Source organism: Camelus bactrianus, chromosome 5 (genome assembly GCF_048773025.1).
Source record: "Camelus bactrianus isolate YW-2024 breed Bactrian camel chromosome 5, ASM4877302v1, whole genome shotgun sequence".
NCBI classification, from domain to species: Eukaryota; Metazoa; Chordata; class Mammalia; order Artiodactyla; family Camelidae; genus Camelus; species Camelus bactrianus.
This window is the reverse complement of record NC_133543.1, coordinates 14,721,701-14,742,743: the sequence shown is the minus strand read 5'-3', so window position 1 is coordinate 14,742,743 and position 21,043 is coordinate 14,721,701. Positions and strand designations below refer to the sequence as shown.

At 42.1% G+C, this 21,043-nt stretch overlaps 1 protein-coding gene across 2 annotated transcripts in view; it reads left to right on the top strand.

Annotated features, from left to right (window-relative positions):
• Positions 1-21,043, top strand: part of CNTNAP5 (contactin associated protein family member 5) — a 733,870-nt gene that overhangs the window by 323,535 nt on the left and 389,292 nt on the right. For both annotated transcript variants that reach the window (XM_045516101.2, XM_045516108.2), the window contains exon 5: positions 12,240-12,443. In XM_045516101.2, coding sequence (XP_045372057.2) covers positions 12,240-12,443 — 204 coding nt within the window. The remainder of the gene's footprint in view (positions 1-12,239; positions 12,444-21,043) is intronic.

The window sequence follows — 21,043 nt, the reverse complement described above, 5'->3', positions numbered from 1 at the left end:
TCTTATATGCAATTTACTTGAAATAGTGCTTGGCATATGATAAGCATCCGAAAAGTATTAGCATCATTATCTTCGTCTGATATTTAAGTTGGTGGCCAAACTTCTCCCCATCTTACCTTTACCTCCTTATTCGGGACCACATCCCACCTGGACCTCAAAAGAAGGAAGTCAACTTTTTTATACACCTTTAGGCAGATCCCTAAAGATTCTTTCATCAGGCCTTCTGGAGACTTCAGGCTGTGTAGACTTCCATTTGGGGGCTTCTATTTGAGTTTCTTAAAAAAGGGGGAATACTAATTAATTTTAAAAAGCATTATACATTCTGATAAGGTGCAAGGATCTGTCAGGCTTCCCTCATTAACAATTACAACCGTCACTTGATAGCTGAGCTCACCTTCCATCCACACAAAACAGACTCTCTGCTATTTGGTTAATGATTGCCAAATGGTGTCATCGAAAATTCCTCAGCCTCAGAGCTGAAGTCATGTTCCCTTTCCCCAAATAAATCTCTGTCATCCAGCCTCAGCTGCCCTCTCTCTCTCGTTTTTCTCATCATCTGGGCCATCGATCATACGCAGTGGAGGCCACAGGGTTGTAAATTTCATCCTTGGCATGCTAATCCATATGGCCTGATTACAGGAACCTAAAAGGCCAAGTTTATAGCCCCCAAATCCTGGAGAAGAGGGGGAAAGGCAGTAACTGTCAGACCTAGGGGTTCGGAGGCCTCAGTGGAAGCCTTGAATCCCACTTTGGAAATCAGAGCACTTTATCGCTGGAAACACCCCCAAGATTTTTCATTGCAATTCTTTGGTTCTACAGATGAGGAAACTGAGGCCCAGAAATTTCTTAAAAAATAGTTAAAAAGAATGAGATCTGCCTACTCTTTCTCTTAGTTCATAGAAGAGTCTCTTCTATGAAGAGACAGATACATGTATGTACGTGCAATAAAGACACATTCAGTAAAAAACATTGATATGCTACAAAAGTTAAACTTTCTTTTTTTTTAAATCACTGTATTATTTAATTATTTTTATTTTGGCAGGAAGGGAGGTAGTTAGGTTTATTTATTTTTAGAGGAAGTACTGGGGATTGAATCCAGGACCTTGTGCATGCTAAGCATGCGCTCTACCACTGAGCTGTACCCTCCCACCGCAGTCAAACTTTCTGATCTAAAATAACTTTACTGATTGATTGAGTCTTAAGACTTCCTCAGCAGATAATGCACACACCTCAGTGACCCCTCCTCCACTAAGCTTTGGAGACAGAGAAATTAGGGACACAACCCCTGCCCTTTGGGAACTCAAGAATTCTTTGCAGCTACTAAAAGCAAACCAGTAAATGCTTGCAGTGGAGGTTGAGGAATCAAGCCTGCGGTAAGGCCAGCAAAGGGAGGGAACGCCCACAGCAGACAGTTCCCTGATGGGCTAATGTCTTGCTGCCCCGTGTGTGACTTGACTGACTCCATCTCTCTGATTCCCATGACCTGTGTCCTCATAGTGGCGATTGTACAGGACAACTTGATAGGGAAAATGACCTAAGACTTAGATCAACCGCTTAATGCAGCAGTGGCTTCCCACACAAATGCCAAGGCCTTGCCTCCTGCAATTTGTTTTCTGTTTACTCCTTGTTGAAATGGTCACTGGACTGATTTACTGTTACTCCCCCCCGCACCCGGTCTCCTGGCACTGAGTTCTGTGGATGGTGCCAGGATAGAATCATTACCAGAGAGTGTTCAGTTTCCCCCAAACAGAAAACCATGAACAGCTTTTTTTTTTTTTTTTTTTTTCCTTTAGGAAAAAAATACCAACCAGTTTGGCGGGGGCTAGCAGCTCTCTTCTCCAATTCTGATGCCATTATGTAACTGCCTCTCATTAGGTGAACACTTTCAGGGAGCAATTTTGTGCTGCGGTTGAGGACTTCTGACGGCTCAGGTCACGGTGGAATGCTGGTTCTTTCTCCATATCCCTGCTCAGTAGCCACCTTCGCCCTGATCCCTCTTTCTGTGAGCTTGTGAGTGACGTTTATGAAACCATACCCCACTTTACTGAAACCCTCTGTTAACCTGTCTGCACCTTGTGGTGACGGCATGTCCCAGCCTGCTCCCTGGGGTCCTCGTTCCTGCCGGTCATCTTTGTTTTATCACCTGCTCCCCTTTTCACTCTCTCCAGTCCCTGTGTGGCTCACAGGTGGTAAAGACTAGGATCACCCTTTCCTTCTTTGCATCCTTTGCCAGGAGAGTGATTCATCTGCCTGCTCAGTTCTGTGTGTCTTGAGTCCCTGAATGGGAGGGCCAGTGTGTGAATCACTTTGCATCTCACCTTTCAGTACAGAGACCAGAAAGAGTACAGAATGTACCCAATATCTACCTATGCATTTAAGTTTAAACTACTGGAAGGATTTCTCCCATGTTGGAAGTCACCTAAAATGAACACATCCTTTGGGTGTAGTCTTTGTAGTCAGAGAAGACTCAAATCGGACGGCAAAACTGGGTGGGCTCGGAGGTGTCCACAAGTCTAAGATACCCAAATAATCTAGACGTTTTCAGAAGGCAAGGGTGACCAGTGTTCACAGAAGCACTATTTACAACAGCCAAGACATGGAAACAGCCTAAATGTCCATTGACAGATGACTGGATAAAGAAGATGGGGTATATTTATACAATGAAATACTATTCAGCCATGAAAACCGACAACATAACGCCATTTGCAGCAACATGGGTGTCCCTGGAGAATGTCATTCTAAGTGAAGTAAGCCAGAAAGAGAAAGAAAAATACCATATGAGATCGCTCATATGTGGAATCAAAAGAAAAAAAAAAGACAGATGAACTTATTTACAAATCAGAAACAGGCTCACAGACATAGAAAACAAACTTATGGTTACCAGAGGGGAAAGGGAGAAGGAAGGGATAAACTGGGAATTTGAGATTTGCAGATACTGACTACTATATATAAAATAGATAAACAACATGTTTATACTGTGTAGCACAGGGAACTATATTCAATATCTTGTAGTAACCTATAATGAAAACGAAAAAGAAAACATATATATGCATGTATATGGATGATTGAACTATTAGGCTGTACACCAGAAATTGACACAACATTGTAAACTGACTAGACTTCAGTGAAAAAATAAAAATAAAGAAGGCAAGCGAGACTGTCAGAGCTAAAAAGTCTATCTGCTAAAGCTAGGATTGGAATTTAGAGCATTGGTTCTGTTTTGTGTTTTTTGTTTGTTTGTTTTTTGGTTTTTTTTTTCGTACCATGACTGTTTTCAATGTTGTCTTCTCAAGACCTCTCCTGTTTTTCCAACTGCTCTCATGCACAGACATGTCAGAAATTCTGCAAGAAAAGCTATTCTGAGGAGTTGGCACAGATAGTTCTGGAAACTTCTGTTGTTATTCGCGGTTCATCTGAGGTTATCCTAAGCTTCTGATAAGAGCTGGAAAAGTCACAGAAGTGGTGGAGTTGCTGTGTAAATTTGAGCTGACTGTGGAAACCTCTGTGGTCTGGGGATTGCTAACCAAAACCCTTGAGTCTTCAGTGCAAAAGCATATGGTCTGAATAAGAATTGCTTTTCTTAGATGATGTATCATGAGATAAGCTGCAAACGGTAATTGTACTGAAAATCACGTTGCAGTGGCACTGGTTTTCTCAGGGGAAATCGATGGTTTCTCTTGTCAACTCTGAGCCTCAGCTTCTCCGGCCAGTGAGAAAACAGACTCCCTGTTCCTTCTTAGCTCACTTGGGGATTCGAGCTTGGAATCTTTTATTCAGTGGGGCTCTTTTTTCAGCTGGTTTGTTGACAAGCGACCAACATCTATCAAATAGGCCTGAATATGCCTCCGGAACGCTGTCTTTCTCAGACAACAAGAGATGACAGCTGGGTCACCGATTAAGGGCCCAGTGGGAAGTTGGCCAGCCCTGGTCTTTCTTAGTGCAGCCGGGAAGGAGGCGAGTGTGTGCTGGATTCATCCTGACCTTAAAGAAGGCATTTGTGAGCTGGAGGACCCGTCCATCCTGAAGACTCCTTGGGCCCACAATAGACCTGACCTTAATATTCTCGAGAAATCTGCCAGTGTATCACCGTCTTCACCAACCATACATTGAACTGAAGTGAATTCATAATGAGGAGATTCTAAAAATTGATTTTGAGAAAGAGGGAGAAACTGTTCACTCCAGGAAGCAAATACCTAACAGCTGTGTCCTGGCCAGCCTTGCAGGTAAAATACGGAACTCTGATGAGTTGATCATCATGTAATCGTGGCAGGAAAAAGAAAGAAAAAGAAGGCCAAAAAGGCTACATTGAGGCTTTGCCACCTTGGCAAGGAAATTGGGTAATTCCACCAAGAAGAAAAGACTTTTGGGTGGCCAGGATTGGAATTTGCACTGGCCAATAAGAAACAGGGATGAATTTTCTAAAATTCGAAGAGTTCTATTTAAAAACCCCAACTGGCCCTGCACGTTCCCTACTTTAAATACTTTCACAGTTATTTCTCCATTAATCTCAGGGCCCCATTAAAACTTGTATTGCTGTATTTTTACTAGGATGCTCTGTGGTAAAACCTCTGGCTGTCTCCCCCAGCCTCTGGGCTCCTCACTTCTAAGCTTCTGCACAGAGCTTCTCAAACCTCAGTGAGGACAAGACTACAGGCAGGCGGCTGCGTTCCAAGCCCTGAGTCTCTGATTCCCTGGGTCTGCAGAGAGGTCCTAAATCCTGAGCCTCTACTAAGCTCCCTGGGGAGCCCAAGGCCACTGGTGCAGAGAGCACACTTTTAGATCCACTGGTCCAGCAAGTCTGGATCCCTCTGGTTCTGAGGTCTGACCCTCGGGAGCAGGTGGCCCCTTCCCTGTGCTGGTGAGGCCCCTCATCTGCCTAACTTCCGGCACCCCTCCGAGAAGTGCCATCTCCCCCTGAAGAGCCTGGAGAGGGTTAGACTTCCCTCCTCTGGGATCCTCTCCTTACTGGGGATGTGTGATTGTGAGGTCCTGTCTCCAGCTTAGCCTTTGAGACTCGGGACCTCTGTGGAGTTTATTGCCAGTGACCTGCGCTGAGCACGGACCCTGACACACTGTGGGTTGGGGTGGTGCTCAATAAAGGCTCAGATAGGAGAATGTCTGGGTGAAGCGGGATCCCCCAAGTCAACGAGGATAGGGGGTTCAAGCTTAGTGCAGACGATGAGGGTGAGGAGGGCATTTCCTGTCTAGTCTAAGCAAGCCTCTCAGGTATGCATGTGGCTCCCAGGAGGGGCAGCTGCTCTGATCCAACTTGGTCTGTGAGTAAAGGAGCAAGTTCAGGGGGGCAGGGGCCACGAGGAAATTAGCATCAACCTTGAAGAGAAAGAAAACCTCCTTTCAACCTTCCTGACACGCACACCCATGTTCACGCCCCCTAGAGTGCACCTGATGTCTGCTGGACAATCACACGCAGTCTCACGGGGTACGAGGGGTTCCTCCGTCACCCGCACCCCAACACCCCACTTTCTAATCAGGAAACATCCACGGCTTCGGAGTCAAACACACACCACGTGTGTGCCTTGGGGCAGGGTGCGTAATCTTGCTTTGGCATCTCCTTTTCACAAATGGGGAGAAACGTGGTCCTCACAAGGTTGTTAAGAACATTAAATTAGGCAAAAATGCTAATTACTTTCTCTTTCCTCTAGAGGATGGAGTACTTCCTCCAAAAGAAGATGTGTGCATGTGGCTTAGAGGAGCGGTGAGAGAGAATGTGGGCGGCAGAGTTAGTTTTGTCCATTATCTTTTTGGTGCCCTGAAAACCACACCTTGAGGGGCTCACACAGGTCTTCCTCTTGCCAATACGATCCTGTCTCTATCTGTCCTGCACTTTCCGACACACCATCTTCATTTTTCTCTGGTTTTATTTTTGTATCATTAGAGAGAATCTTGCTTCAGGAGGCTTGTGCAACATGAATGAAGGTGAGAATCACCAGAGCCAGACCCCAGGCTGCAAATTAAGTACCACAGGAGAGAATCAGGACCAAGTGGTTCAAAGTGTCTGATGAGGAAAACCCGGCAGAGAATAGACTTGCTTCCCTTCCGAGCAACACTATAAAAATACAGGCTTTATCGTTAACATTTTAAATCTGCTGTATCCAAAGCGGTTGTGGTATAGCTATACAATGGAATACTACTCAGCCATAAAAAAGAGTGAAATAATGCCATTTGCAGCATCATGGATGGACCTAGAGATCATCATACTAAGTGAAGTAAGTCAGATAGAGAAAGACAAATATCACATGATATCACTTATATGTGGAATCTAAACAAATGACACAAATGACCTTATTTACAAAACAGAGACAGACTCACAGACATAGAAAACAAACTTGTCATCACCAGTGGGGAGGGGATGGGAAGGGATAAATTGGGAGTTTGAGATTTTCAAATACTAACTACTATGGATAAAGTAGATAACAATAAATTTCTTCTGTATAGTAGAAGGGACTATATTCAATACCTTGTAGTAACTTATAACACAAAAGAACATGAAAAGGAATATATATATATATATATATATATATAACTGAATCATTATGCTGTATACCAGAAATTAACTCAACATTGTAAACCATCTATACCTCAATAAAAAAAAACGGGCTGTATCCAAGTTAGGGATTGGAATACTTCACATAGTTCCTGTGTCTGGAGGAATTATTAAGTATTCAGTGGAGGGAAAACTTTAATCCTCCTTAAACAATTTTTACTGTGTTTCTCCATTTGTGAAACGGCTGATGCATTTTGCGTGTGACTTAATGAATGTTGCCGAGGTCCAGGGTGCTCACCTGAGTTCTCTCCGATGGCCCAGGTGCTTCTCTCATTGGCCTCAGTGGTGTTCAGAGGAAGTTTTACTTTCCAGGCTCCTTAAAGGGGCCTCTCATCCCTGCTTTCATGGGCATCTGTGAGTCATGCAGTAATCAGGTCCCAGGCGGCGGAGTGTGTGCCTCTGGAGAAATGAACCCTGTGAGTGTGGACGGGCAGCCCAGCTCTTGGGGGCAGGGGCCAGTCAGGGGCCAGGAAGTGGGGGGAGAGTTGGCAGCACCGCCCTCAGGCTTCACTGGGTCACTAAACCGTTTCACAGGTAGTCGGGACAGCTGGTGCCGAGCTCGGAGTTAATGAGGCGATGAGTACACATCTGGCTCCTGTCCTCCTGGGACACACTGTCCTGGTGGAGAGCTGGGGTGTAAACACTGGCAAAGAGCCACGTGTCAAAGTCCAGTTGGGAGGTGAACTATCAAGGGGATGGCAGGGTGCTTAGGGGCGGGCTGATGGGACAAAGCTGTTAGGGAAACAGCAGGGCACCAGGCTGATGGGGTGGGTGTCGAGCATTGACCAGAGAGGGACAGCACTTGGGAAGATGCTCAGCACTCAGAGAGGGGCTAAGTCCCATAAGGGAGGTTGGATCCCCAGCTCTGCCCCTTGCTAAATGTGAACTTCTTGTGCTGTGGGGTCATTTGTAAAACAACAACAACAACAACAACAACAACAACAACAACAACAACAATAATAATAGTGTGTTCTTCATAGGGTGATCGATTGGATTAAATAAGTTCATGCACAGAAAAGTATTTAGAGCATCACGAGGCTCATGGCGTGTGCTCTGTACTTGGTGTCCTACTCCGCCCCCACATGCAGACACACATGCACACGACACATGTGTGCACATGCTGAAAATGCATCCTGCTTGGAGCGGGGTGAGGGTAGGGGGAGAAGCAGAGGAAGGAGGAGGCGGGCAAGGAGGACAGAGGCAGACTGCATGGCATGTGGGGTCTCAGAGACTAAAATTTAATTCCTAGCATGGAGGGAGTTTACTGAAGGGCTTCGGCAAAGGTGCTGTGGAGAGGAGAGAGGCTGCAAACGTCGAATCGGGTGGTTATGAAGCTATTTTAAGAGCCAGAAGGCGATGATGAAGGCTTGGGTGAACATCTGCTCAGTGTGATGTGAGGGGGGCTGAACCCCAAACTCAAAACAGAGTTTCCTTGTTCTTTATACCATCTTTTTTTCGTCTTTTTTTTTTTTTTAATTTAGTTTTATTTTATTTGGGGAGGGAGGTAATTAGGTTGACTTATTTATTTATTTAGAAGAGGTGCTGGGGGTTGAACCCAGGACCTCATGCATGCTAGGCAGGCACTCTACCACTGAGCTACACCCTCTTCCCCCCTCATATGACGCTTCAGAGCTTTACCAGTGCAGTCATTCCTTTGGATTCATGAGGGAAGGGAGTGTTACTGGGTGACTGTTCGTTTCCAGGTACGATTTATGTAATTCCCTTAATGACTCTTCTGGTAGAGCTGTCTTAGCCCAACTACACAGACAGGACCACTGAAGCTCAGAGAGGTTCTTGTCTCCAATCCCCCAGCCAGTAAGTAGCAAAACCAGAGTGGAAGCCCAGGTCTGTTAAATTTCAACCTCATTTTCTTTTTTTCCTGTCCTACTGGTTGGCTCATTTCCCTTAAGGTCTCATGGCGACCTGGAAGTGCATTTTCTTAAAGGTAACCCATGTTATGGGCACTTACAGCCTCATTTAAGTCACTAGATTAGCTGCACATTTGAGGGAGTGAAATGCAGATCGTGAGGGCTGTGATGGATTGGGGACAGGGGCGACAGCACTGGAGGGGTGGGCAGAGGTAGCATCTGGGCCCTGCCGACTGAGACAAAGGGAGTGAGGTGGACCCTGTAAGCAGTATCTCCAATCCCACACTTATTTGTGTCATCATTTGACCCAATTCCATTGGCATGTACGGTGTTTGAACTTTTATACTGTTCCTATGGGACCGGGCGTACCCTTCCATTTTAGCTCACAACATGTCGTATTAGTGTCCCGGTCCACAAATTGTCCCACGTCCACTTACTCAGCATTAAACTCCTAGGGACCCAGTTCCTAACCCAGAGACTGGAGCAGAGGCAGAGGGGGAGGGCTCAGAAGACAGCGTGAAGACACAAGGTGCACCTTCTGTGCACAAAGACTTTTACGTAGTTTGAGAAGCTGAAATACGGCAGGACAGGAAGCTTGGGGCCAACTTGCATCCCCTGGGCATAAGCCACTGGACCTAAGAGGGAAATAGCGTCCCTCTGGGCAAGAAGGTCGTCCGATGAGGAAGGCAGCGTTCCCCAGGTGACCTGAACACCCGTCACTTGACGTGGACTGGAGCATTGAATTCTCACAGCAGTCTTCTCTGCAGGATACAATGGCCCCGTTTTATGGGTGAGGAAATCAAGTCTTAGAAAGGTAGAGCTGCCAGTGTGACCCAGTTTACAAGCTGTGGCTGTCACCATTTAAGAGCCACGATATCTTGCTGCATCATGGTCCTCATCATTCCGTGATGGATCACAGCTTGCAGTCTGTAGCCTCCACGAGGCTTGGGCAGAGTCTGCTTGAGAGGACGGAGGCAGGGCGCTGACGAGCAGTATGGGGAAAGTCTGAGAACGGGTAGGGGGAGGGATCTGTGAAAATTCCTTTATGTCTAGACTCTTTCCTTTTAGGCTCTAGGAAGTCATCAGCAATCTCTGGGCTAGGACCACTTTATTCCATAGGACTAAATTATGAAATTGTATTTTAAAATTAATTACCATAAATGCATGATTTCACTTTTATTTTCATTTCAACATTTCAGCTTTCCAAAGGATGTTTCTAGCTCCTTGGTGAAAAAAAACAAAAACAAAACAGAAAAAACACTTAATTTATCACTGCGTATGCTCAAGCTGAGTATTTTAATTGCTTGGTGAATAATACAGATTTGAGTTCTCTCGAGTCCTTGATTTCAAATAAGAATAACCTCACCCCCTCCCTCACACCCATTCACCAACATCCCACCCACATAAGATGGTATATAATGAATCTGTTTCAAGCTATAATTAAATAGCCTTAAATTTTTCTTATTATAAGTAACCAAAGTTTTCTGTAAAAGTTTTTATGATTAAAAAAGTGGGGGAAATAATGTAAAAATAACCTATAATAACACCTTCTAAATAGAGTTGCTATTTGTTACAACTTATTGTTACAGGCTATTTTTTTCCGAGCAGTTTAGATTCACAGCAAAATTAAGAGGAAAGTACAGACATTTCCCATAGAACCCCACAAATGTGTATCTCTCTCCCCCGTTATCACATCCCCCACCAGAGTGGTACTTTGTTACAACTGATGACCCTACACTGACACATCGTTTACACTGTGGTTCACTCTTGGTGGTGTCCATTCTGCGAGTTTAGGCAAACGTATAATTATGTGTATCCATCACTATCATACCATAGAGTGTTTTCACTGCCCTAGAAATCCTCTGTGCCCTGCTAATTCATCTTCCCCACAAACCCCTGGCCATCACTGATATTTTTACTGTCCCTCAGTTTTGTTTTTATAGAATATCATATGGTTGGAATCATATAGTAGTCTTTTCAGACTGGCTTTTTTTCATTAAGTAATATACATGTAAATTGTTTTCCATGTCTTTTCACGGCTTGATTGCCCATTTCTTTTTAGTGCTGTATGACAGCCCCTTGTCTTAATGTGCCACAGTTTATTTATCCATTCACCTACTGAAGGACATCTTGGTTGCTTCTAAGATTCGGCAATTACGAAAGATGCCATAAACATCCGTGTGCCAGTTTTTGTGTGGACCTAAGTTTTCAAGTCCTTTGAGTAAATAGGAAGGAGCTAGGTTGCTGGACAGTACAGCAAGAGGACGTTTAGTTTTGCAAGAAACTGTCAAGCTGTCTTCCACAGTGGCTGCACCATTTTGCATTCCCACCAGCAGTGAGTGAGGGTTCCTGTTGCTTCACATCCTCGCCAGCATTTGGTGGTGTCTGTGTGCCAGAGTTAGGCCATTCTAATAGGTGTGCAGTTAATGGTATCTCATTGCTGCTTTAATTCACATTTCCCTGATGACACGTGATGTAGAGAATCTTTTCAGATACTTGTTTGTTTGATGAGGTGAGACTTTTCTTATTTGACAGTTGCCAAGAGAAGTAGATCTTAAAAGTTCCCATCACCAGAAAAAAAAAATCTGTAACTGTGTATGGCGGCCAAGGATACATTTTTGTAGTGATCATTTAATAGTACATACAAATATCTAATCATTATGTTGTACACCTGAAACTAATGAAATGTTTTATCTCAATTTGTATCAAAAAAAAAAAAACCAAAAGAAAGTCCTTCTTAGCTTTCTGGCGTACAATTTTCAGACATGTTTATACACATCTACTCCATACGTTTATCCAAATCATGATTACTGTGAGATAGGCTGGGACCTGGGACCTGGGACCACTTCTGAGATGTTGGGGACAAATCAGGGTACCCTGCATGATCCCTGCACCCGGCATCACCAAGGGGGTGGGCAGACCGCCTGAGCCACCCCTCAGGCCCGACCCACTGGTCTACCCCCCCTTCACCCCATTTAAGGTACCAGCCTACCCCCCTCAGGAAGCAGAAAGGGCATCTGTTACTTCTTTTCCATCCCAGTCCCAACAAAGCCTTACTTGAATTTCTCATCTGGACTCTTACTAATTTCTATTAATTAAAGTGTTCAAGAACCCTAGTGGGAATGAACTGGACCTGCTCTTTTTTTTTCCTTTAACAATAATGAGCAAACACTTTTGTGCATGCAAACTAAAATGATACACATCCCCACACAAGATAAGGCAGAGACAATAAGGATGCAATGCCTTTGCCCTCTCTGTTCAAATAGTAAGTCATCCTTTACAGTATATCCTTTAACATTGAACTTAAAGGGACCCTCAGAACCCTTCTCAGCACAGGTCTAGGAAGACAGTACTGTTCAGAGTTGAAACAATAAACTGTAGTTTTCATCCCCAACCTTGATCCTGGATGGAGGATCACATTACTTCACCCATCAGAAGCAGACTAATGGGGAAGGTAAATCATGAGAAATTATTACAACCGGGCATCTGACATAGCAGAGCCTGACAAGGGTCCTTGCGCTGTTCACACCCTGTCCCCTCAAGCAAAAGCTGACATATCACTAATGAGAGGTTTTCCTTCCAGGCTGACGATCAGTTCACTTTGACTGTGTGTGTGATGGCTGCTTGTAAATGAATGCTCCCCTAGTCTAATTAGATTGGGTCTAGTCTATATGTTTCCTGTTGAGTCGGGACCCTATAGATGCCAGGAACGCTTCTATTAATTGGACAACAACTCAGATCCCAGAGAGGAAGGGCAGTGACGAGGATGGGCACTGACGGTTTTCTCCCTCTCTCTTTGTGCCCAGAATCAGATGTTGCTGACTTCGATGGCCGGAGCTCCCTCCTGTACAGGTTCAATCAGAAACTGATGAGCACGCTCAAGGATGTGATCTCTCTGAAGTTCAAGAGCATGCAAGGAGATGGAGTCCTGTTCCACGGAGAAGGGCAACGTGGGGACCACATCACCCTGGAGCTCCAGAAGGGGAGGCTGGCCCTGCACCTCAACTTGGGTAAGCCAGGCTCTGCCCCTTCCCTGCCCTGGCCGGGCCCTGGGGAGCTCCCTTCTGTAGCAGAGCCCAGCTCCTTATTCTCCTAGTGCATCAGCTGCAGGTTCCTGGATCACAACCTAAGAGACACAATTTCCTTATCCAGGTTGGAGAAGAAAAGTACCATTTTTTAAAAACTCTTTTTGTATTTTGGGGGAAGGTAATTAGATATTATTTATTTATTAATTATTATTTATTTATTTTTAAATTTTATTTAATGAAGGTACTGGGGATGGAACCCAGGACCTTGTGCATGCTAAGCACGCACCCTACCACTGAGCTGTGCCCTCCCCGCTAAAGAGCACCATACTTTTAAATGTTTAAACCATTAATAACCTTCTTTGAAACAAGGAAATTTTGGTAGAAGGATAGTGCCACTAGCTAGTTGCTATTCATGTATTTATTTATTTGTCTCCATAATTAACTTTTTTTTAGTACCAAACTTTACCTTAAGCATGTTTAAACACACATTATTATAATGCACACATATTATAAGGAGGCTTGCCCACAATCTTATAATTGTTACCTTTATGAAAGTTAAGTTTCAGGGGGAAAAATAAACATTTCAATTTCTTTTTTTTTTTTTAATTTATTTTGTTCTTTTAGGTGGGGGGACAAGGGGTCTTTAGTGTGTTGGGAAAAATCTAAGCTCCTGGGCATCCTCATGTTACGTTAAGGGAAACACCGTTTTCTCTGAATGTCCAGCTTATCCCAGGGGTAACCCTAGATTTGCCAAATGCCAGCTAATTGGGTGCAGGATGCCCTCTACCTTCTCTGTGCTTCGGACTCAGGCCTCCCTCTATGAGTTGGCATCCATCACGCCTGCCTCTCCACATGCAGGTCTGCGTCTCACCGTAATCAACTTCCCTTCCCAGGGAAAGAAAGACAGGCTCATCCTCCTTGACGTGAAAGGCACCTAAGAAGGAAGGATGTGCCTAGTGCACAAGGCAGGGAGCAAAATTCCCAAAGATGCAAAGGCAAGCTCTGCTGTAGAAAAAGTGCCAGGCTGATGGCAAAGGAACTGACCACTTTCTCAGAGTTACTCCCTGCCTCCCATTTGACATTTATCAGTATGAGGGGGAGGGCTGGATATTACACTTGTGGGAGAGAATTATCACCTAAGTATCAAATAGTAAAGAAGCAAAGTCAGAGCAGAAGACTAGCAAAGAAAGCAGAGTCAGAGTTTGTGAGCTCGAGTTGCAGGAAAGACTGGAAAAATCACAGATGCATTTTGTATTTAAGTAATTAGTATTTAGTAAGAAATTCTTTTAGTAATTAGCAGGAGAAACAGAAGAATGAAGATTACCATGAACTCATCCCCAGAGCCAAACAATATAAGCCTCTGTTCTGAGGCATTTCTGGGCATCTTCTTAGCCTTCAAGGGTTAGCAGGGAGAACTTCAGGATCCCAAGTTTAACTCATAAAATTTAAATCTAATGGAGTCAATTAAATTACAGCAAAGGCATCTTTAGAAGGCGAGTCACACCCAGAGGATAGCAGGAAGATGATTTTTTCAGTAACCTAATTGGTTGTGTTAGCATAGCTAAAGAAGAAATTTATCAGTGAATTGAAGGAAAGGTGAGCATAAAAGTACTCAGCAGAAATATATCATTTAGTTACCTGGCCTTCAATTTTCATGAAAGGAGAATGGAGTAAACCCTCACCCCCACTACACCCAGTTACAAGTGGTTCACAGAACATTGTGGGTTATGCGTAAAGTTATCAATAGTAAAGCAGGTAATGCTGAATCTGCCACTTAGATTCCCGATTCGGATATGCCGTCGCCCTTCCAAAGCTCTGCCCCAACAGGCATAACCCAGCGATGTACACCAGCCTCAGTCACAGTATAGCATGATTGAGAGGAGTGGGCATGGTCAGGCAGCAGATCTTATTTTAATTGCAGACATGTGCTAGCTATTTCTTATGGGGAAAGTTCATAACCTCAAAGCCTCAGTTTACTCATTTCCAACCTGGGGTTAATAATAACTATCTTGCAAAGCATGAACATGACAACTAAAAGCATTACAAAGTGAATTTTTTTTATGTCAGTAAATAAACATAGTGAGGTACCAAACACAGAAGCTCTTAATTCTACTCATTATTCTACTCAGTATCTGAATGTTCCACCCCCTGTGCTATGCTGGTCTTCCTAGAAATAAATGGCTATATTAAGATCAAGAAGATCTGCTTGCTGTGATACAAAGAAAGTAGAATAATTCTCTCTTCCCGGATTCCATCTGCCCTCTATTTCTAACTGGTGGTGATAAGGGGAAATCTCATCTAGTGAGTGATTCAGTAGTAAAAATATGTTTATTTCTTCATCTTTTCCTCATCTCGTGGATTTTACCCATCTCTAGCCATTTACCACAACTGTTTCTTGTACTCACCTCTTTTAGGCAGTCACCTAGGATACCTGTAAAATAGCATACATTTCTATGTTCCTTCTCTAGAGAGGCACTGACATATATTAGAACCTCCGCTCTGCAGAACTCAGTTAGAGCCAGCAGATCCCTGGAAGCACTGAGTTAGAGGGAAAGAGGGGCATGATAATTAAATCAAAGCTGATAATCAAGGGAGCTTTGATACGCCCGTAATGGAAAATCTGTAACGTAGGTTCCACGAGGGCAAGACAGCCCTTTGTTTATTGCTGTATCTTCAGAAACCGGAACACCTGCCTGAAGTAGGTACTCAAGGTAAATTGAGTATATTGGAAAAAGGGCTTTTCATCTCACATAGCAGAGCCTGACACAAATACACATTATTCTGTTTTGGCTTGCTTACCTTAAAGCCTGAGCTACTCTCTCTCCTATGATGGGGCCCTGATATTTGCAGAACATATTGAGTATGTTGGTATCCTATCATAGCATCCTTGTTGGGTATGTAAATATTACCCCCAATTCACCCATGTGGAATATAAAGCTGAAGAAGAATAAATCACCTGTTCAAATTACATGGTTACTGATTAGCATAAGCATTATTAAAATCTAGTTATATGTAACTTTCTTTTACTATTATTTTCAGATTATAAACTATATTTCACTTTTAGAAAACTTGAAAAAAATTAGAAAGAAGGGTAAAAGTCACTCAAAATCCTATAATGCAGTCACCCTTCTATTAACATTTTGGTATGTTTTTCAAGTGTATTCCCTAGTTACTCATATAAAATATTTACATATTGTGTAAAATCCATGTTCTTTCTATGTTGCCCCACAGCCTTCAAAGTGGAAAGAGTTCATATCATCCATGATCAGGTTCTTAAGAGAAATGAATCAAGAAAGAAAGACAAAAGAGAGAAGGAGGGAGGGAGGGAGAATCCAAAAACCCAAGTTAATGGGCTAAATAATGGCATAGGCCAATGAGGAAGGAAGTTTCTCTTTTCCCAGCTGAGGCAGACACTCCAGCAGCGGTCCCTTTAGTGACAGTCCTCTGGTGTGTGTTCCTTGTCTAACCTGTGACTTCACAATGCAGAAATTCAGGCTGAGTGGAGGGGTTCAGCACTACGGCCAAGGGCAGAAGGCATTAAGGTTGAGTGGAGGGGTTCAGCACCATGGCCAGCGGCAGAGGGTGGCCCTGGGAGATGTATGTAGTGATCTGTGGTTCTTTACAAGTGATGCTCTTTGCTGATGTGGTGATTCCTATTACCTAGTTACCCATATGAGGCTGACTTGAAATTATCCTTTCAATGCTGACCTTGAACTAGGTGCTCCCCTTTGACCACTTCCTTAGGGTAAAGTAATGATTTTTCTAAGGCTACTAATGGGAAAGAGATTCCTTCTCTCAGTCCTTGAGGGGGTTAATAGAGATCCGTCTTTCCAAGTTTGACACATCTCATTCAGATCACCTGTGGCAGCTTGCCCTCTGTAGAATCACAACAGCACAAACCCATCCATACAGGTGGGAGAATCAAAGAGCAGAGGTATTATGTGACTGGGGAATTGTTGTAAGAACTAAACAAAACATCAATACTACATGCAGGTCACTCATCCTTACAAGAGCCCAGTGCCTTTGAACTGAAGCAGAATATCTGTGCAGTAAGGGAAGCTGTAGGAAAGTGAGGATCCTGGAATAGCACAAACAGGTGTGGAGCAGATGTCCTTGGGGCCACGTGTCTGGTTCAGAGGCAAAGCATTTGATTTCATAACCACCCCACTGAGCTATCCTGGGATATCAGCAAAGGTTCTGCACATTCTCCAGAGAGTCAAATGAACATTTTCTTTAGCTTTTTGAAATTCAGGCATTTTGATAAGCCAACTCGTGTTTATTTATAAAATGTTTATTGTGCTTCTGTACTTGTACTAAATACTATGAAAGATTTTTTGTTTGTTTTTTAAACATTGCCTGCTTTTGAGAGCCCTCACTTAGGCATGTACTAGACATTTTACACATGTGTTTCATTTAAATTATATGGCAATCCTACAAACTGTATCCAAACCCATTTTCCAGATGAAGAAACTGATGGTCAGTGATGCCCAGTTGCTTGCCCTGGGTCACATAGTTCACATGATTGTATAGCTGAAGACCCCGAATTAGAACCCTCTCAATCTGACCCCAAGGTCCTGGCATTAATCATAAAAATGTTATAAACCTTCATGAAACATTTATATATTAAATATCAGGAAGTTGATATTCATGTGTCATATTTTGAGATGGAGAGACCAGAGTGGGATAAAGGAGTCCAGAAAACCTTCATGGATTAACCTTGAGTTATCTTGAGATTTTATTGCAAAGAGGAGAGAAAGACAGGCATTTCAGACAAAGTGTCAGTGGGACAAGTTGCACCAGGCTTTTTATTAATTGCATCGCTCATGTAATAAGAATTCATTGAGCAAGTACATTAAGCCAGGCACTGAGCTTTGCACTGGAGGTTAAAAGTTGAATTCACCAGTTCTGATTTTCAAGAAGGTCCCAGCTTCGTAGATTAATTATTTCTATTTACTTTCTAATTTTATAATATTAACTAAAAGTAGATGAGTATGTATCATCAAAACCATATCTCATAGTGGTAATAAAACAGCATTTTCTGAGAGAGCAAAGGCACAGAAGAGGATACAATTTAGGGGCCAGATTTGAGCAACAGCCCCTAAATCTGGAGAATGTTTTATTGTATAAAATTTAGAATTCTTTAACAACTAAAAAGATATATTTCATTACTTTCGTGATAAGTAAGGATTGCTCTGGTTTGAGGGTCAAGTCCACTGAAATCACATGGCTTTCTGCTCATTGCTATTCTCTTCAAAAGGCTTCTGAGTACTTAGAACATTCATTAGCCTTGAATTTTACCAAAAAGGGGTCTTCACGATCCTGGATTACCTATGGAGGTGAAATTTGTCTTTTCATTCTACATCGTATCCCCCTCTAGTGTTGTCCCATTTTCCTATTCCACGACTCTCCTCTTCCCAGTTCATCAAATTATTTTCTGAGACCCTCCATCCTTGCTAAGCTACATGAGCTTACAGGTGCATATGGTGGGATGCAGACGCCAGAACATAAGAAATGAGGGTGAGTGGGAGTACCAGTGTTTCCAATGGGGTAGGGGTGAGAATATTAGCTTTTTTTATTTAGTCAGACAGAGCTGGGTGGTAACCCTAATTCTTTGTGTCTTTGGGTAAGCCATGTGTCTTCTTTGAGAGGGAGCTTTTTGTAGGGCTACATACAGAGAAATAACCAAAGCAACATATGTAACATCAAGTGCTTACCTCACTTGATGGAAGAGAAGCTTAAAAAATAGAGGTGAACACTAATTCTGGTAACCTGAAAAATTAAAAACTGGGAAGTTAATTTTGAAGATCAGATGGAGGCAGGCACTGGGGACCTCCATGTAAGTGGCACCTATTTCATCAGCAATAAATCAAGCCCTTTGCAAGAGTGGCTTTTTGTTGAAATGCCATCTTAAAAAAGGAAGTTTCCATTCCCTTTTGCTCAGGCCAAGTGCAATTCACAGATTTCAAAAGTGGCATCCATGTTTAAACTGTTAAGTTAAGCCCAAGGAAGAAAAAGAGTCAATCAAAGAAGAATTTTGGGTGAAGACATTGCAATATGCATACCCTTAGCCAGAAAAATGTTAGTTCTAAGGGTGAAGAATTTGACACGTTTATCGTCAGTATGTTGGCAGTGGGGGTGGGGGAGGAGGATGAGAAAAGCAAGTTAGAAATATTTGGCAAACATTTCAAGCTTCCTTTAAGAATTGTCATATGCTTAAGGACCTTGAGTAGTATTTACTTTGCTTCATTTTAATTATATCTCAAACCACATAAAAACAAGTGTTTTCTTTAATTAGTAATAAAAGGTTTCTTTTTTTCCCACTCTAATATGATGCTGGCCTAGAATGTAGCTTCTGCATATTTTTATTGTCTTTGTTCTCCACAATTGCCCACAGGCAATTTTATCATGCCATAATAAATTGGAAACTAGTTAAAACTAGTCAATGAACCATTATGGCCACTGAGATAAAATTTGAGATATATATTACAGGATAAAGAGTTGGATAAGCTTTTGAGAATGAAGCTTTTATTGTAACTTCTAATAATGAACATGTCTAGGTAAAGTGGAACATTTCCTAGGGCTAACGTTCTTCTTTCTTCACAGTAACACCTCGTGTAGGTAAAATTCAAAATATCCTGCTTGATGAAGAGCAGAATTTCCTCTTTATCAAACTGCATAAACTAACTTTGCTCAATTTGTTTTAATACGCTATTTCTGAATATCAGCATAGAAAGAGTCATGGAGAAAGTGCATGAAATACATCACACCTGCCATTTTTTTGTTAATTAAAAAGTAACCTGCAATGCAGGAGCTATTCAATAATTCACACATCACCTGTATAGTTTTCAGTGGACCAGCTATGCAGGTTAAGGATTATGTATTTAATGAAGTTTATTTTTCCCATTATGAAAGATTTATGCGCATTCTGAAACAAAGAAAAAAAAATCAGAACTTTTGTTAATATTTGAGAAAATGCATTCTTGGTTTTTGTTTGCACACAGGGCTTCTCTCCTTTTCCATAGTTGTCATTTTTTCTATGTTGATACTTTTCTATCCTGCTTTTATATATTTTAAACCAGTAAGGTGTAATTATTGAATATCACCTTTACTAAAAGTTACTTTTTATTTCATAAAAATGGCAGTCACTACTGAGTACACTTTTGAAATAAGTACTTCATAGACATCTCATCAAATCCATTTGGATGATTACATAATATTCCATCTGGTGATTCTATCCAAGCTTATTCCAAGTTTTTTTTTTTCTCTTTCTTTCCAAATGATTGGACATTATCTCCAATTTTTTAATTATTAGATATTTAGGGAAAAAAATCACTATGTGTCAGTTTTTTTTTCCCCGCCTTAGGATAGATTTCCAGAAAGTAGGTTACTAGGTAAAAAGTTATGAACATTTTTTTAAGTCCTTCCATACTTAGTGACTTACGTATTTTAAAAAATTTGGTGAGATGGGGTTTTATTTTTCATTACGTTTGGACAGTAAAAAAAAAAATTGGTGAAACAAATGAAAATGTAAAGGAGCGATATTAATTCACTTTGGAGTAAAGGTCAACAAATTGCTTTAAGTACTCATGAAAATTTCATGAGCTATTCGGCATGAAAAGTTAAATGCATTAATTAAGGTTTATGGTTTCATTAGCTGCAGTAAGAGAAAAGTAGCTACATTTTATTTAAGGAGTTGTGCCTTTTATTCCTTTTGAAGTCCTAAAATTAAGAGTGTAATTATTAGATGGAATGATAATAGCAAACTTTGTGAGCCAAGGTTAGGACATGGTGACTTAAGCTGACTTTATCCTTAAAGAGAGTAAGGATGGAGTTACTGATGTTTTTCACTCTGCAGATTTTCTGGCCCATTAAGATGGTGGTGACAATGGTGGTGGTGGGTGCTGTACAGAAAAATTATTTTTTATCTATTTTTTATATAGTAGTTAGCATTTGCAAATCTTCAACTCCCAATTTATCCCTTCCCACCCTCTTTCACCCCGGTAACCAAAAGTTTATTCACTATGTCTGTGAGTCTGTTTCTGTTCTGTGGATAAGTTCATTAATGTCTTCTTTTTTATTTTTCCTTTTTTTTTTTTGTAAGATTCCACATATGAGTCATATCATATTGTATTTTTCTTTCTCTTTCTGGCTTACTTCGCTTAGAATGAAGATCTCCAGTTCCATTCATGTTGCTGCAAATGGCATTATTTTATTCTTTTTTATGGCTGAGTAGTATTCCGTTATATAAATATACCGCAACTTTTTTATCCAGTCATCTGTCAATGGGCATTTAGGTTGTTTCCATGTCTTGGCTATTGTATATAGTGCTGCTGTGAACAGTGGGGTGCCTATATCTTTTCGAATTTGACTTCCCTCTGGATATACACCCAGGAGTGGGATAATAAAACCTCTTTTAAATGTTCACCTGAGTTAGTCATCTCAGACTTACTGATTCACCAGTGGCTCCCATTTCTTAAAAGTAAAACACAAGCTGTAACCTAGCTCACACTAACACACTTGTCCTGGAGGCTGTAAGCCAGCCCTGCATGGTCACGGCACTCTGCTGCCTGGAATCCCTTTAC